At 44.3% G+C, this 17,970-nt stretch overlaps 1 protein-coding gene across 1 annotated transcript in view; it reads left to right on the top strand.

Annotated features, from left to right (window-relative positions):
• The first annotated feature begins 1,531 nt into the window (after positions 1 to 1,531).
• The window catches only part of ITIH5 (inter-alpha-trypsin inhibitor heavy chain 5), a 73,504-nt gene continuing 57,065 nt past the window's right edge, over positions 1,532 to 17,970 (top strand). The window contains exons 1-2 of the mRNA XM_027121578.1: positions 1,532 to 1,697; positions 10,010 to 10,054. Coding sequence (XP_026977379.1) covers positions 1,608 to 1,697; positions 10,010 to 10,054 — 135 coding nt within the window. The 5' untranslated portion in view covers positions 1,532 to 1,607. The remainder of the gene's footprint in view (positions 1,698 to 10,009; positions 10,055 to 17,970) is intronic.

Below are 17,970 nucleotides of genomic sequence, written 5' to 3'. Positions count from 1 at the left end.
AAAAAATGTCTTTGAGGTGCTTGTCTTTTGTTTTTTTTGTTTTGTTTTTTGTTTTTTCAGTATGCGGGCCTCTCACTGTTGTGGCCTCTCCCGTTGCTCCGGACACGCAGGCTCAGTGGCCATGGCTCACGGGCCCAGCCACTCCGCAGCATGTGGGACCTTCCCGGACCGGGGCGCGAACCCGTGTCCCCTGCATCGCCAGGCGGACTCTCAACCACTGCGCCACCAGGGAAGCCCGAGGTGCTTGTCTTTTGGAAGAGGAAACAGCTCCAGCTCATTGTGTGTCTACCAGGTACAAAGATGGAGCCCAGGGCTTCCCTGGTGGCGCAGTGGTTGAGAGTCCGCCTGCCGATGCAGGGAACACGGGTTCGTGCCCCGGTCCGGGAGGACCCCACATGCCACGGAGCGGCTGGGCCCGTGAGCCATGGCCGCTGAGCCTGCGTGTCCGGAGCCTGTGCTCCACAACGGGAGAGTCCACAACAGTGAGAGGCCCGTGTACCGCAAAAAAAAAAAAAAAAAAAAAGATGGAGCCCAGACTCTAAAAGGCCAGTCAGTGGGTGAGTGGTTGCCAGATAATTATTCTATGACAGACAGAAACATCACCGATAGTTTGTAACTATGATAATAATGACATTCACTTTCATGATTAACAACCAAAAAATCAGAAATACTACGACATGGTGCCAATCCTAGCTTCCTCTTTTCTGTTCCTTTACGCCAGAGCCACATAAAACGGGACCACATTGCTAATGCCATTCTGCATTAGACTACAAATTAGCACCCCTTCATCGGGCCTGTGAGCGTCAGAGTTGGACGCCAAGGGGAATGCGCCGTTCTCTCAGAAGAAGGCAGAAGGTCTCTTGTTGCCTTTAGGCTGGCAGGTGGGGGAATGGTGGTGGTACATACAGTAGGTGAGGGGGTGGTATATATTAGCACTGGGAGGGTGGTACATATGGGGGGTATATATAGCAGGTGAACGGGTGGGCTGTGTACTGAGAGTCAGGCTGGTCCTTACCGTGTTCTCCTGCGACAGTAATGAAGTGAGTCCATGAAGAAGCGGGAGAGGAAGAGAGGGTCGGTCGGGGGCTTGGAGGTGGAGGGAGGTGCCACAGGCACTGGGTGGAGAAGGGAGGCAAAGAAGCCGAGGGAGGGGCGGGGCTTATGGGTGGGGGGGAAAGGACAAGGGAGGGGGTGTGAGCTGTGCGCTCTGGGCGGGGTGGGGGGGGGTAACCGGTGTGGGTGCAGCGGCGCGGGGCAGGATGGGGGCGGGGCTCGCGGGAGTGCTGGGCCGGAGCCGGGGGTCTCGCGGGAGTGCAGGGTCGGAGGGGCGAGGGGGAGGGACCGAAGGGGTGGGGCCGGAGGGCGCGGAGGCGGGGCCGGGGAGGGGTGCGCGGGGCGCGGGCGGGAGGTGCGCGGTGGGGCGGGGTCTGTGGTGGTGAGGGGCCCGGGCGGCGCGTGCGGGGGGCGGGGCCTGTGGGGCGCGGGGGCGGGGCCTCGCGCGTTCGCAGCCGCGAGCCCGGCGCTGCACCTCGCGCCGTACCCCGCGCTGTACCCCGCGCGTCCCGCCGCGTCCCGCCGCATTCCGGTGACACCGCCCCGGCCCTGCCATGCTCCCGCTGCTCGGGCTGTGCTTGGCCCTGCCTTTCTGCGCGGGGTCGCTGGAAGAGGTGCAGAGCTGGGGGGACACTTCGGAGCAAGTAAGTGGAGTTCGGGGGGCCCAAGGCGGGCCCCGGACGCGGGCTGCCGCCCTTTCCCACCGCCTCCTTCGGGCGCGTGGCTGCCGGACAGGATCCTGGACGCTAGAGAGGGAGGGTTCACCCCCATCTCCTGTCACATCTTTCCTCCACCTCCTCTCTGTCCCCAGCCTTCTGCTCGGGAACTTCCCCATCTACTGGTCCCTCGAGGAGAGCGTCTGGCTGGCGAAGTTTCTTGCAGAGTTGTGTCTGCCACTTCAAAGTCCTGCAGAACCAAATCTCCTTGGCTCCTGTTACCTGCGCGGGTTTCTGCTAGTTTTTTGTTGTTCATTTCTGAGCCAGAGCCCCAAGTTAACTACAGGATTCTTTAAGACTCGTGTGTGGGGGTAGTGTGTTGTTGCTGTCGGTTCCTAGTTGTTCCAGAGAGAAAGCACATATAGGAAAAGTTCCAAACTCCTGGAAGCCTCTGCTTTTTCCATCTGAAAACCGGGAGAACACGACTTTCCATCAGGTTCTTATCAATGCTTTAGCAGTTTAAAGGTGGCCAGATGATGGGCAGAGGATCAAGAACCAAAGGGTCTCAGTTACCCTGGTTAATATCCTGTGTATCTGCCAGAGTTTTTTAAATGGCTTAACCTCACAGGTGAATGAAACCTGCAAATATGAAATCTCAGTACAACGCCCCATGGATAGGAAAGCTCTTTGAAGAGTATAAAACAGGTTGGAACAGTTTTCAAAGCACAGACCTTATAGGGAGAAATGGCTCTGTCCTGATTAAAGTAGACAGTGCATTTCTAAAGTAGACAGTGCATTTCTATGTCTCCTGGTGCTGTTTACACACACGTATTTAAATTGTTTAGCTGATAGCATGCTTTCACAGGATGGGAAGAAGAGATAAGCAAGTATACTTTGTGTCCCCTTTCCCAGCACCTTGGTTTGAAGAGCAGATCTGGAAAACAGAATCTACCTAAACATCCCGTAGTTACTTTCATGTTGACACTCCCTCAAGGATGTGCTTATCTGTGAAATGGAAGAAATGGTCATTCTCTTGTAGGACTATCAGGAGGAATAACCCATAAAAATTCCAGGAGGCTGTTCGGTGGAGGAGAAACATGCAGGCTTCCGATCCAGAGAGAAAGGCTGGTCTCTCCTTTGCCTTTTACAGCTGTATGGTCTGGACAAGCTGTTTACCTTCTCTGAGCCTTCCTTTACTGTCCATCACAGCACGGAACACACCTCCTCTTGAGCATACTTGTAAGGATCCAGCTGCTAGTTTATGTAAAGGACCTGGTATACAGTGGGTGCTCAAGAAATGGTAGCTGTTTTGGTCAGTGGTTAAGGGCATAGACTTGGTGCCTGGGCTCGATTCCTGATTCTGACACTTACCAGCTCTGTGACGCTGAGCAAGGTCCTGGGTGCTTCAATCTCCAATTCTTTGAAAAGTTTGAGAGAACAGGGTGATGAGGATTGGATAGTTAATACACCTAAGGTGCAGGGAACGGTGTCAGCGCTTAATGTTGGTGGCTGCTGTCAGGCTTGGGCAGCTGAAATGCTGAGGGTAGGAATTTAGGGTAAAGATCCTAAAACTTTTTTTAGGGGGCGGAGGGAGAAGAATGTGGGAAGCACTGAAACAAAGATTCTGTTTATGAGCTGGGAGGAGGGATTAAAGCTCTGACATCTGCAAGTCCAAGTAGGCTTAACACTGAACTTCCCTGAATCGAAGAACATAGGTTTAGCCCATTTTAGTGACTTCATGCATTCGTCAACTCATGGCACTATTTATTCATCTGGAAAATGACTAAATCAGAAAAGACTCCAAATATAAAGTTCTGTGAAAATTTGCGATTTTACCTTTTTATACTCTATTAAAAATATTTGTGTGTGTGTATAAGATGTAGGATTTGAGAGCACAGGCTCCAGAACCAGACTTCCTGGGTTTGAATCCTGGCTCTGCAGTTACTGGGGAGTTAATTAACATCTATGAGCCCCTATTTACCCATCTTGAGAATGGGGATGATGAGATTACTTAATTGAAAGGATTTTGAAGATTAAAATAGTTAATATACTTAGAACTTAGAATGGTGCCTGGCAATGCAGTTAGTGCTTTGGTCTCAATAATTATGGTCTTCAAAATTATATGTGAACAATTTTTTAAAATTTTATTTTTTATTCAAGTATAGTTGAATTACAATGTGTTAATCTCTGCTGTATAGCAAAGTGATTCAGTTATACATATATATATTTACATTCTTTTTCATATTCTTTTCCATTCTGGTTTATCACAGGATATTGAATATACTTCCCTGTGCTATACAGTAGGACCTTGTTATTTATCCTTTCTGTATATAATAGTTGGCGTCTGCTAATCCCTAACTCCCAATCCAGACCTCTCCCACCATCCCTCCCCCTTGGCGACCACCAGTCTATTCTCTATGTCCCTGATTCTCTTCTGTTTCATAGATAGGTTCATTTATGTCCAGTTTTAAATTCCACATATAAGTGATATCATATGGTATTTGGTGAACAATGTTTAAATGTCAATGAATATGTAAATTTGAATGTACCTGAACTTGCCTATTAGCTTGTGTTGCAATTCTTGTGTTGCAGCTTGCCTATTAGCTTGTTATATACCTTTAATTGAAAATATTACTAATAATATCCTAGATTCAAGTCCCTTCCTCCTTCTCCACCTCATCTGTAAACAGTGTTACCCGTAGTGTAATAAACCCATTATCTGCAGTGGTTTTCAAACTTCATCTTGTAGAAAGACACTCAGGGGGCTCTTTAAACATTCAGATTCCTGTGCCCCACCCCCATCAATTTCCATCCACTAGGTTTGGGTGGGACCCAGATGATCCTGATGCAGGTGATGCATGGACCACACTTAGACTAATTCAGCTTTGAAAGCATCTTTCAGGAAATCCATATTAAAAAGCAAGACTCTTGTATAAAATCAGCCTGCTTTCAAATTGATATGGTTTCTTTTTTTTTTTTAATATTTATTTATTTATTTTTGGCTGTGTCATGCCTTCATTGTGGCTCGCGGGCTTCTCTGTAGTTGTGGCACGCGGGTTCGCGGGCTTAGTTGCCCAGCGGCATGCGGGATCTTGGTTCCCCAACCAGGAATCGAACCCGCGTCCCGTGCATTGGAAGGCGATTCTTAACCGCTGGACCACCAGGGAAGTCCCTCAAACTGACATGGTTTCTTTAACTAAGGATGGAGCTGTGTTCCCATTATTACAAAAGCAGTTTTTAATTTACAGAATAGTAGTAGGCACCAAGTGTTGAGTGTCAGGGAGAGTTTGCTAGGAGCTCTGTGTAGAAATAATAAGAAGCAATAAAGTATATGGTTAAGAGCACCCCAAGTGGAACCAGACTGCCTGGGTTCAAATCTGGATCCCACCACTTACTGGCTGTGTGTACTTGGGCAAGTAACTTAACCTCTCTGGGTCTTCGTTTCCTCACCTGCAAGATGGCGTTGTTAATGGTTCCTACTTCATAGGCAGGGGTGGATCTAAGTTTTGAGAGAGGAGTCAAGTTTATATAATGGGCAAAGCCCTCTTAAAGAAAAATGCTAAATGCTAAAAGTGCTAAAATAAACATTTATTTAGAAGGATAAATAAATCACAGCAAATGACACATGTTGACAAACACTACGAATACCACCGTTTGTTAAGGGACCGTGCAAGTGAAGGATCCTGACGCTCACCTTTTATTAGCTTCTAAACAATCATAAACTATTAAATAAAAAGTAACAAACCCACTTCTGCTCCTGTTTGTTGTGAGGATAAAATGAGCTGATTCAGGCACAGCACTTACATATAGTAAGCACTCAGGTCCTATTAGCTATTTGGGCTATTTATGCACAGCCTGGTTGAATCTCTGCCACTGCAAGGAAGGCCTCAGCTAGCTTATGCTCCAGGGGAACTATGGAAGTCCACCCAGGGGAAGTGATGCACGCAAGTGATATTTCAGAGCCTAGATTAGAACCCAGGAGTGCTGAATGCCAAGCCGGGCTCTCAATGACGCCTCCAAAGACCGCCACTTTCATATTTACAATGTAACGTAATTTGTTTAAACACGATTTTAATTTGTAGCTCCTGGCACATAGATTGTGTTCAGCGTAGGCTTCTGGTACCGCACGCACAGTGGTGATACATTTCTAATTCCCTGAATCGAGCATTTCTGCGGTTTTAAGTTTTATAGTCTCTCACTCAGAACCTTTGCATTTGGGAAAACAAAGAAAATCAAGACCAGTTTTGTTTTTTTCTTAATGCTTTGAAAAGGAAAGTCACGGAAAGATTCTGTGAGCTCCAGACCACTCGATAATGTCTCCTTTATGTGCACGGGTGTGATCGTTGCAATGGAGTCCTAAGGCTGGATGGGGAAGAAGGGTATTAACAGGAGAGATTCCAGAGATTTCCTCCCTCCCGAACCAGAGCCAGCCATATCTGGTTTCTTTGAGGGGGAGGTGGGGAGAAGGATGGGGGAGTCCCACGAGCTGGGCGATGAGTCGTATGTGGCTTAGTGTTCCTAACTAACGTTCTCCTAAAGTCCTGGATGCGCTAACATAAAGCATCCGTGCCCACGGTGCTGTCAGAGGTCCAGCTGCAGGGAATTAGGGTTCCCTCCTCTTCTCCTTTCCTGTGCTCTTTCCCATCTGTGGATTTTCTGGAACGCTTTCACGGTGCTTCTCTTCCCTCCCAATCCTGTTCCAACCCTGTGATCGATTCTGGCGGGAAAATACCATCTCTGTTATCCAAATTACGAACATGAAGCAGTGCCTGCTGTTTACTACCTCTAGTTGGACTGTCCGATGATGGAGTAGATGGAGATTCCAGTCCTCCAGCTCTGACGGTGTTACCGCTCCATTCTTTGTGCAGAGGCAGTCTTCAGCCACCCTTGCACATCCTGGTAGGGAACGCTGCTTGGTCCATGTGAGCTAAAGAGGCAGATTCTGAGCTTTTTCCCAGCATGCTTCCCGTATTGAACTGGATGCTCTGTAAATTTCCCTTCCCCTTTCATTCCACTCCAACAAACATCCTACACAACTACTTCTAGCCATCCCTCCATCGTAAAGGCTCTCACGGTCATCTGAGAACATAGTGAACTCTTCTTTTTTCCATTTCCTTTGTAAAAATTACCTCGTCTACTAAGTGTTCCTGAGTGTACTTCTTTCCGGTTAGGTAGTATGGTCCTTGATGGCAAAGGTCATGGCTGGTATTTCGCAGTAAACACTGTGGTCTGGACATCTGTTCTGATGCTGGAGAAGCAAGCTCAACTCAGTAGGAGCAAAAAATCCTATTTGAGCCATCTCTTAAGTCTATTATCTGGCGGTCCATGCTCTGAGATTACTATTCATGGCAGCCCTTGACATTAAGCTGGAGTCGGTCACTCACCTGTCCTTAACCCACACTCCCAGGTTCTTACAAGGCAAGGGGAAAACTCTCGAACAATAAAAGGGATCAGGAATTCCTAACTAAAAACAATGAAGATGACTGCTGTCATTTCCACTTCTAATCCTAGCTGGTACCAGGAAGTTTTGATTCTGGTTCAGTCCGAGTCTAAATTTGGACTGAAGTGTAGCCATCGTGATCCCCTGAGAGGCCAGTCATCTCAAAAATGAGAAACCAGCCTCTCTTGTTCTTCTTAATGCTTGTTTATTTTCCTGGAAAACCTATTTTACAAAGGAGGAGACTTCAAAGAAATACTTTAGATCAACCGGAGAACATAATACCTGCGCAGGCCTGAGCTTCCCTTCTGACCATGGCTATCTTAAGTGGTCCCCAGCCTATTCCACAATTTTAGGAAGGGAGAGGCCTGAGCTGAGCCTGCAGACCCGATGGAGACCTTGCCCAGGAAACTTATTCTGGCTTTCCTTGGACGGTCCCAATCATCCCATGTCATTTTAGAAATAGAAACCAGTGTCCTCTTAGTCATTGTTTGGTTCTCATGGAGCCAGGGCCGATGTCAACCTAAAACCCTGTACTAATTCTTTCTATTCCATGTTCTGTAGAATAGGAGACTCTATAATGGCTTATAATGGTAATGTACAGTAGCATTATCTATTTTCAGGAGGGATCAGGGAGAGGATAGTGGTTAAACCAGTTTCTGTTATACTTTGAGTTTACAAAATGGAAATATCTTTATTTTTTTTTTCCTATTTGGAAATGATACACAGTAATTTGTCCAAAACTGAGGTAGTCCAAAAAAGTTTAAAGAAGAAGAATTTAATCGCTCAAAGGTAACAGCCATTAGCATTTTGGGCACATTCTACACACGTAGACACTTATAAAAACGAGATCATGTTAAAGATAGCGTCTTGCTACCTGATTTAATCACTTAAAATATGGCTGAATGTATAAGTGAGGACAGGCCAGGCTGTACTGGGGTAACAACCCCCAAATCTCAGTGACTTAAATGACAAACGTTTGTTTCTTGCTTGTATGACTTGTCCATCTTGGATTGTCGGTGCAGCAAGTGTGATCTTGGGCTTGGTGGAGCAGTGACCATATCAAACGTTGCTAATTACTATGCCGGTGAGAAAAGGCAGTTCTGGAGGACCTCACACCTGCGATCAAATCCTTGGCGCAGAAGTGACAGATGCCACTTAACATTCATAACTTATTGGCCAGAGCCAGTCCCGTGGCTCTGTCTTCCCACAAGGGGGCCAGGAAATGCTATCCTTCTGGCAGAGAGTTGGGGAAATATTTGGTGAACAGCACAGAAGTCTAGTAAAATTAACATTGATGTCAGTAAATATAGACCCATAGTATTATTTTCAATAGCTATATTCTAATTAATCAATGTATCATAATATATTGAACCAAACCATTTTTAAAGGATATGTTAGGGTATTTCCAATGATTAGCAATTGTTTTAAAAGTTGCAAAGAATTTTTTTGTACATTCATTTTTTTTCCTATTGATTTTTCCCCCATATGATGCTTTTCTGAAACTAGGATTTCTAAATTAGAAGATGTGCATACTGGTGGAAATGTAAAATGTTGCAGCTGCTTTGAAAACTGGTTTATCTATTTCTTAAAAGTTAAATTTATCATATGATCCAGGAATTCCACTTGTAGGTATCTGCCTGAGGAAACTGAAAACATATGTCCAACACAAAGAACTCTATGTGAATGTTCATAGAGTTCAAGTTCCACATTATAAATAATAGCCAAAAAGTAGAAATAACCTAAATGTCCATCAACTGGCCAATGGATAAACAAAATGTGGTGTGTCCACACAATGGAATATTATTCAGACGTAAAAAAGAACAAAGTGCTGATAAGTGCTACAAGATTACGCTAAGTGAAAAAAGCCAGTAATAAATGACCACATATGGTATGATTCCATGTATATGAAATGCCCAGAATGAGTAAATCCGTAGAGACAAAGTAGATTAGTGGTTGCCTGGGCCCAGGGCAAAGGCTGGGGTTGGGAGCCTTTCTGTTAGGACAATAAAAATGTTCTAACTTGATTGTCGTGGTGATTGCACAGCTCTGTGCATACACTAAAAAACATTGAATTGTTTTAAATGAATGAATTTTATTGTTTGTAAATTATACCTCATAAAGCTGTTGAAAAAGGCATGCATACAGTCTAAGCATATTTTCCAAGTCTGTGATCGACATTGTCAAACTGCCCTCCAGAAAGGCCGATTCATCACTCACAGCAGCGGTAGTTAACACTTCTGTTCTTTAAACAGTGATGTGTCATGAGAAATAATCAGCAACCAGCTAGGACTTTTAAATTAGTCCAGAGGGGCTGGTTAAGTATTATATGATTTTTAAAAATAAGGATGTTATTACCATCCCCTGCCCCTCCTCTGCATGTGGGAAAGTATAACAAATCATCCACAAAAAAACACAGTAAGAAAGTTCAAGGTAAGTTCAGTTTTGCTTCCAGAGTTTCCTGGAGTTTTGAGCAGAGTAAATGAGCCCATCCGAGTTGAGCTGACAGGTTTACTCGTTGTAGCAGACACAACAGCTAAGAGCCGATTTTCAAGCCAAAAATGAATGGAAACCGAAAACAGATATTCTAATGAACTCTGTCCTGGCTATTTCATCTGCCTTCCCCTAACAGATGTAAGAACCCTCAGGTGAGGAGGGGGTGTGACATCATGGGTTCAGCAGTCAGCCAGGTCTGAGAGGGATGAATTCTAATCCTGGCCTGGATGCTCCCTGGTTACAGGTCAAAACTGCTTTTCAGGATGGATAACCCTTTGCATGAATTTGAATTGGTTTTAACCCCACTCATGTAACTCACATGAGAATGACCTCACGATCATATTTTATGTCTCTTTTCTTCTTCTAGGTTGCACTCAGGGTCCCAAGGCAAGTCAGGCTGTTGCAAAGGCTGGTACGTATATTCACGTATATTCTCTTAAAAATCTGTTCCCCTTGCTATTCTGTGTACTTTGAACCAGGCAATAACTATGTTCGCAGCTCCCCCAAAGCTTATAAATTGCATGTAGAAGAAATCGAACATGAAACAGTGTAGCTTCTGTAAGGCTTTCTTTTATAGGCTTTTATAAGGCTTTCTTTCAGTGGATTTTTTTTCTGAAAAGAGACCTAATTATTCCAGTAGAACCGTAAGGACAAAGTATGAAGTTTTCAAAGACCTTCTTAGAAAAAAGCCCAACACCTAAGTGAATCTTTACTCTTTTATGATGTTCTTACACAAGAAATAAAGGCTGTGTTGTGAAGTCAACAGCTAAAACAAGCAAAGAATTCCCATTTATAGATTAAAGCTTTGTGTAATGGAAGTTGGTCCAGGCTCTCAGTGCATGCTGGAGGTTTCCAGATGGAACTTGGGCAGATGTTCAGGATTCTAAGCATTTATGTGAAATGATCTCAGTCCTTCCTTCCCACTGTGTGTGCCGTGATCTATCAAAATGCGGGGACACGCCTTCAGGCTCTGAGGCTACGGATTCCTCTGTACATCCTCAGGAATGAGCCATTTACCCAAGGCCTCCGCACTCCTGGCTGGTGGTCGAGTCAAGGCTGGATTGACCACGACCAATGTCGCAATCATTACCATCTTTATTTGGACCAGGACTTTGTATTCTCATCGTTTTCTGCATGGCCTCTTCCTCCCCTCCCTTCTCCTATCCTCCCAATCTCGACTCCCCATACCCCAGGTTTGCTAACCTCATTGTCTCATGTTTTTGTTCATGTTCACATCATCATACACAGACATGTGTGAACATAAACGGGTAAAGAATTGTGAAGCGTCTAGATTTTTACCCGACTTACAAGCCAATAAGCTAGTCTGTTGCTGTTTCATGGATGCTGGCACAAAACAGGAGACTCCTGGGCCAGAGATGAAGGATGATTTATTACTCACAGTAAGAGCAGAAGTCAGAGTGGCAGGATTGGTGCCTTTCCTCCAGCTCAGTTCTCATGTAGTGATACAGAGAGGGCCAGGCGACACCTACACACGTGGTTGGTTTTATCACAAGAGAGGTACTGTATAGCACAGGGAACTCTACTCAGTACTCTATGATGACCTATGTGGGAAAAGAATCTAAAAAAGAGTGGGTATGTGTATAGGTATAACTGGTTCCCTTTGCTGTACAGCAGAAACGAGCACAGCATTGTGAATCAACCATACTCCAATAAATATTAGTCAAAAAAAAAAAAAAAAAGAGAGAAACGCTAGGCTTAGGGAACCTGCCTCTTTTGTAATGAACACTAAGCCTGCCTGATCTTTGCCCTGGAGGGAGACATTCTCTTTATTATTCTGGACTTTAAGCCAACCTGCCCTTTGCTCTGAAGGAAAACCCCACCTCTCTCTTCCCAAGCTGTTCATTATACAAATATCCTGGAAAATGCAGTACAAAACAGAGGTAGCCAGTGCCTCTGCACAGAGAATGTGCAGAAATACCAGACTCATGGACAGTAGTCTCCCAGCAAGACATGGATACACATATTCATTCACTCAAGAAGGTTTTTGTTTTGTTTTGTTTTGTTTTTGGCCAAGCCACGCGGCTTGTGGGATCTTAGTTCCCTGACCAGGGATTGAACCCGTTGCTGCTTGCAGTGAAAGCACCGAGTCCTAACCACTGGACTGCCAGGGAATTCCCAACAAGTATTTTTTTGAATCCTTACTATCTGCCCAGAGATGTTCAAGGCATTGGGAGTATAGCAATGAACGAAACAGGCAAAAGACCCTGTCTTTCATAGAGCTTGAATTCTAAAGCGGGGCAGAGATAGACACAGGCAATAAATAAATGGTGAAGTGTGTTAGGAATAGAGAAGATGCCATGAGAAAAACATCATGGCAGAGGCAGGTGGGGGACCCTCGTGTACATTGGCATGTATGAGGGTTCTCATATTTGCTTTCAGACAGTGGGACCATGTAACCACAGCTACTGTTCCCTGCATGCTGACCACGTGCCAGGCACTGTCCTGAGCGCCTCATGTGTCATAGCTCAACCAAATATAGAGACATTTTACAGATGAGAAAACCGAGGTTCAGAGAGATTGAGCCACTTGTCCAAGATTACACTTTCCGAAAGAGGTGGTTGAACCAGGATTTTGAGTCCCAGCAGTCTAGCTTCTGAGTCTGTGCTTGTCACTTATACACACAGCTGCCTCCTCACCTGATTGTATTTTTCTGTTTCTTATTATTTTCACTCAACAGTGCCTCACCTGGCCTGCCTCTATCCATTCTTTGAGATGGTGAAAAAATATTACAGGTTGTTGGCACACGATGGTTTATCAAGCATTCTACTATTGATGAGCTTTCAATATTTTTCCAATTTTTTTGCCCCTGTAAATGCTGCTGCAAAAATTTTTTTTTCTATTATGTGGGTGCTTTTAATTCTGTGGCTGAGATTTTCAGTAAGAGGATTGCTGAGTCAGAGTGCACACACACTTTTAATTTTGATAGATGTAGTCAGGCTACTTTTTGAATACACCTAGTACCTTATGTCTTAATTTCATTTCTGTCAGCAGTGATGAATATGTACGTTTCTGCCAGCAGTGCTATAATTACTCCTTTTGATTTGTCAGTCTCTTAGATTTAAAGTGATACCTCATTGTTCCTTTAATGTGCATTTCCCTGAGTCTGGACTTTCCCCCATATATTTATTGGCCATTCAGAGTCATTCTTCTGTGAAATTTTTCCTGCACCCATTTTTCTATTGTGTTTTTTTATCCCCTAATTGTCAGTATGTAAGAAATCTTTGTGTGCTGTACATACTCTGTCTTCTGAATTGGAAGAGTTCTCCCCTAAATCTGTTACTTGTCTATTAACTTTGTATATAGTATAGTTGCCATATAAAAGCTTTAAGTTCCTGAGTAATAAATAAGTTTATCTCTTCTTTATACCCTTCAAGGTTTCATTCTTGGTTAAAAAGATTTCCTTGGCCCTTTGGCTTAGACTGTTCTATACAATCTCTTAAATTTTCTTAGAAATCTAGTAACGTTAGAAGGCTCACTTTTATTGATGCATGTATTATAATTTTGTGATGTGGACTTGATTTACCCATCCAAACAGTACCAGAATGATCTTTCCAGCATAGGTCTGGTGCATCACTCTCTTTTGCAGATGCCTTCAGTGACTTTGTATCACCTGTAGGATTAACTCTGAGGACATCTATGGCCCCTTGTGTTCTGGCTCCTGCCTGCCTCTGTAGCCCTTGTTTACCCGAGTCTCCTTGTATTTTGTGTTCTAGCCATACCACACTAATCTGAATGTTCTCTACTCTAATTAACGAAGAGGACGCGGTGGCCACAGCTGGTACCCTCCTGTCACTGCCAGCTCATGGACCCCTGGGGATTTGCTTGATTTTATTCTGAATTAAGTAGATACTCTTTTAAGGAAGCCCTTGTATCACAGACGCCAAAAATGTGTATGTTTTGAAAAACAGGAGTATCTTTTTTTCTGAGTCTCCATGGTGCTTAACAGCTACTGGCCTGTTTTCCTAAAATAATTCACTGCCATCCTTTAACCTCCCGATGGCAGGGGCTATGTCTTGGCATCCCCTTCCTAGCAGATATTCTAAAATTTGTAGCCGGGATATGTTTTGAGCAGATGTGGTGAGACACACAGACACGGAAATGATCCTCACGAAGGAGGAAGTTTATACTCAGAGGTCCCAAGGGATGAGAGGCATGGCAGCGCTATGTGGGGAAGCACCGGGTCAGTCAGGGGGCAGCAGGGACAGAGAGAGAATGCGGCCAAGAGCCTTTATTGGGGTTTCTACAGGAAGAAATTGATGAGTCAGGTTAGGCATGCTGCTTAAGCTTAGGATTGGGCAGTTGGAATAATGTTGGCAGTCTCTGGGCTACAGCGATGGTCCCAGTGGTTGGGTACCTGGTCCTGGGGTGATACGGGGCAGGGGGAATATTGGTTGGTGTGTGAGAGTTTGGTAAAGGAGGTGGTTGAGGTAGAGGGCTCTGTGCTGATTGGTTGTATCTCGAAGGTGTGCTTGCAGGGGCGTCATTTGTTATCTCTAGGAATCAGCTGGCCCTGGGAGGAGCAGCCTCTCCAAGATCAAAGCCCCAAATGCCAGAGCATCAGGAGTATCGAAAATAAGAAAATATAGTCAGTTCAGCAGGTAGTGTGGTGCTGGGCCCCATTACCTCACTGAGAGCCAGCTACGTACGTGTCTGTCTCCCTGCTCCCAACTCTAGCCATCGTGGTTTATCTGTTTTAGGGGGTATACAGAATGGAATTTTTCTTCTGCATAAAGATGATAATTGCGGGCTTCCCTGGTGGCGCAGTGGTTGAGAGTCCGCCTGCTGATGCAGGGGACACGGGTTCGTGCCCCGGTCCGGGAAGATCCCACGTGCCACGGAGCGGCTGGGCCCATGAGCCATGGCCACTGAGCCTGTGCGTCCGGAGCCTGTGCTCCGCAACGGGAGAGGCCGCAACAGTGAGAGGCCCGCGTACTGCAAAAAAAAAAAAAAAAAAAAAAAAAGATAATTGCATTTTGTGTTTCCTTTCTAAACATAATGAAATATTGCCCTATAGAATGTATTACTGCAAATAGGCAATTCAGAGCTGATGACACCCTCTGTCTACAGAAGGAAAATTATTTCCCCAGGGTGGTAAATACAGTCATCAGGGAGGTGCCCTGTCTGAAGTCCTCTGCTTCATGTAATAACAGCATGCGCTGTGTTTTTCTCAAAAGGAAGAAGCATTCAGGTTTAGTAAAGATCTCTGGACTGGAGTCAGCCAATTGCCAAGCTCCATAAAGTGAGAGGAGCTGATGAAGTTGTTTCTGAGGTTCTCTCCCACCTTTGGGCTGATTTCTTCTAGTGGTCGACAAAGTACTCTTAGACCAGGATAAAACAGCAGAAGGTCAATCTTTTGGGAAGAGACCTGGCTCCTGGCAAAGGCCGTGGCAAACACTCCCCTGTCACAGTTCCAGATGGCATCTTGGGGGATTCAGGATGTCTTCTGGGTGACTTGATCTTAAGTGACTCACATGAGTTACACAGAAACCTCTGGTCCCCCAAGCAGCTAATTAAGACACTCCCTGCCTAAAAGTGCTTTTCCATCTGTTTCGTTTTTTCAGAAAAGATAATGAAGACATTATTATGTCACAGGAAGACTTGACTTCTGCCCCCTGTTTTTCAGCCCACATCCCCAAACAAAATACTGAGTTGAATGCATATATGGGAAGCATGTTGGATTTTTAAGAACTGTGCTTTGGGAAAAACCTAGACCATGGTTTTATATCCTCTCTTTTATGACACATTTTCCTAAACCTCTCCCATTCCAGGTTCTGTGCTTGGCCTTGGGGTGGTGCATCTCCTCGCGATTTTATGTACCTGGCCAATATTCTTCGCCCCATGTGCCCTCCTTTCTAACTAAACTGCACTATTCTTGTGCCAGGAATGGGCTATGGTTCCTTCCCATTTCTATGTCTTTTGTGTTTTTTGTTTTTTCTATGTCTTTTTGTTTTCTTTCACCACATGTAAATCCTACATCTCTTTAAAAGCCTTTTCTTACTTTTATGGTCTTCACTGTTTTCTCTTCCTTCTGAGCTCTGGAAAGTCTTCTAGTCAATCAGTATGTATTACTCAGTCATAAAAAGGAATGAAATTGTGTCAGTTGCAGAGACGTGAATGGACCTAGAGACTGTCATACAGAGTGAAGTAAGTCAGAAGGAGAAAAACAAATATACATTAACGCATATATGTGGAATCTAGAAAAATGGTATAGATGATCTTATTTGCAAAGCAGAAATAGAGACACAGACGTAGAGAAGAAACATATGGATACCAAGGGGGAAAGGAGAGGGGTGGGATGAATCGGGACATTGGGATTGACATATATACAGTACTGTGTATAAAATAGATAACTAATGAGAACTTACTATATAGCACAGGGAACTCTACTCAGTCCTCTGTGGTGACCTAAATGGGAAGGAACTCCAAAAAAGAGGGGATATATGTATACGTATAGCTGATTCACTTTGCTCTGCGGCAGAAACTGACACAACATTGTAAAGCAACTATACTCCAATAAAAAAAAGTAAATACATATATCTCCCTATATCTTCCTGTGCTTCTCTCTGTTTTTTGCACTTTCTTCCTGCCGCGCCTTGAGAGAACAGATCGTGTGTAATATTTCTGCCCAATCCATCATAGAATCTAGAGTCGTGCTTCTGAAATACTAGTTTATTACTATTTCTCTTTGGAGGATATCTATTTTTCTCTAATTGTTCAAGATTCCGAAAATTCAGTTTTACAAATGTTTTTGATTTTGATTCTCTGCTGAGAGCTGTGGGCGAGAAAAAAGGAATAAGTCATGGCCCCCGTTTTCCACGTGTTTACAGGCCAGGAGGGGCAGGGGAAGGGATGGGTAGCTTTCGGGGATGGGGGATAGAGTTGCACATAATTGATGTTAATAGATTTTTGGCGGACAGCGCAGTCACGGAAAGGCAAGGGCTATCCATGTAAATAACACAGGGACTCCTGTGGGAAAACACTAACTGGGCAGAAGCAGTAAAACTAAAATAGTTTCTTGAAACTTTTCTCAGCCTGTCTCTCGGGGCTACAGACCATAAACTGTGCTTCCTCGTGATGTAATGTTGTGGAAAATTCTGCTACATCTATAATCTTAAGGCAAAAGAAGATACCATAGTAGTCAAACTTAGCATTTTGTCAGGCGTCTCCTAATTTTCACATTTTAATTGCAGTGAGATTTTAAGTGATAATTATCTCATAAATGAGAACAAATCAACATGACATCAAAGATAATCTCAAGGGTACCAAGTGCAGAAGATCTTTAAATACTTTAGAAATAGTCCAGGGCAAGGACTCTTTATGGTAGAAGTTCCGTTTTGTTTGGAATGCCGTGCAGCTAGAGTTGTATGCTCTGTTTATCAAAGATGTAAACTAAATAAGATTTTTTCCCTAGTAGTGCTCGACTTTTGTGTAAAGAAGTGATAAGTTGATAAGAAAAATATTGGGGGGGGCCGAATTCCCTGGTGGTCCAGTGGTTAGGACTCCGCGCTTCCATGGCAGGGGGTGCGGGTTCAATCCCTGATCAGGGAACTAAGATCCTGCAAGCTGCATGGTGCAACCCAAAAGAAAAAAGAAAAAAAAGAAAAAAAGTTTTAGAAAATGTCAGAATGTGGCACTAGTGCAGAATGGATTCAGCTCCCTGCCCTGTCTGGAGTGTTTACAGTTTAATGGGGGGGATAACTGAGGTTTACAGGTAACTTTTGAATTGAACCAGCATTACATATACTATGCTTTGGCAGTTCTGTATTTTACTGGCTGTCTAACAGTGACCGCTGGGAAAAGCCTTGATCAGCCAGGCCACCTCTGGAATCCTTTTACAGAAGAGGCAGGATTGGAAGTCAGCAACTCCATATTCTCATGCTGGATTTCTTACCTCCCGCCTGTGTGACCAGGGGCAAGTACCCTAGCCTGGTCTTAACGTTGGTAAAGTGAGGGGATTGGACTTGAGAGTTTCTTTTTCTTTGTATTTGTCTTGATAGCTTTTACTATAACTTCTTCATTTCAAGGGTGTTTCTAATATGCAGAAGTCTAGTTCCCAAAACAAAACCAATAAAGCACGTAGAGATCAGAAAGAGCATAGAGTTCGAAATAAATTAACAAAATGACTAAATCCAGCTCAAGGGCAACTCACACTAAAGTAGGGTTGTAAACTCAAATGTCTAAAGGTGTCCAGGTCTAAAGGTCCAGGTCTCAATGTCTAGAGGTGTACGAGGAAGGTGTCCAGTTTCTGTTGTTGTATGAAAATCTTCTCTCAACTTGGCGGCTAAAGCAGCGGATTTTGTCCTAAAG

The sequence above is a fragment of the Aethalodelphis obliquidens genome, unplaced genomic scaffold (assembly GCF_003676395.1).
Source record: "Aethalodelphis obliquidens isolate GAN/ISIS:26980383/991018 unplaced genomic scaffold, ASM367639v1 scaffold23, whole genome shotgun sequence".
Lineage (NCBI taxonomy): Eukaryota > Metazoa > Chordata > Mammalia > Artiodactyla > Delphinidae > Aethalodelphis > Aethalodelphis obliquidens.
Note: the sequence above shows the minus strand (reverse complement) of the source record. Positions and strands in the feature narration are given on the sequence as shown.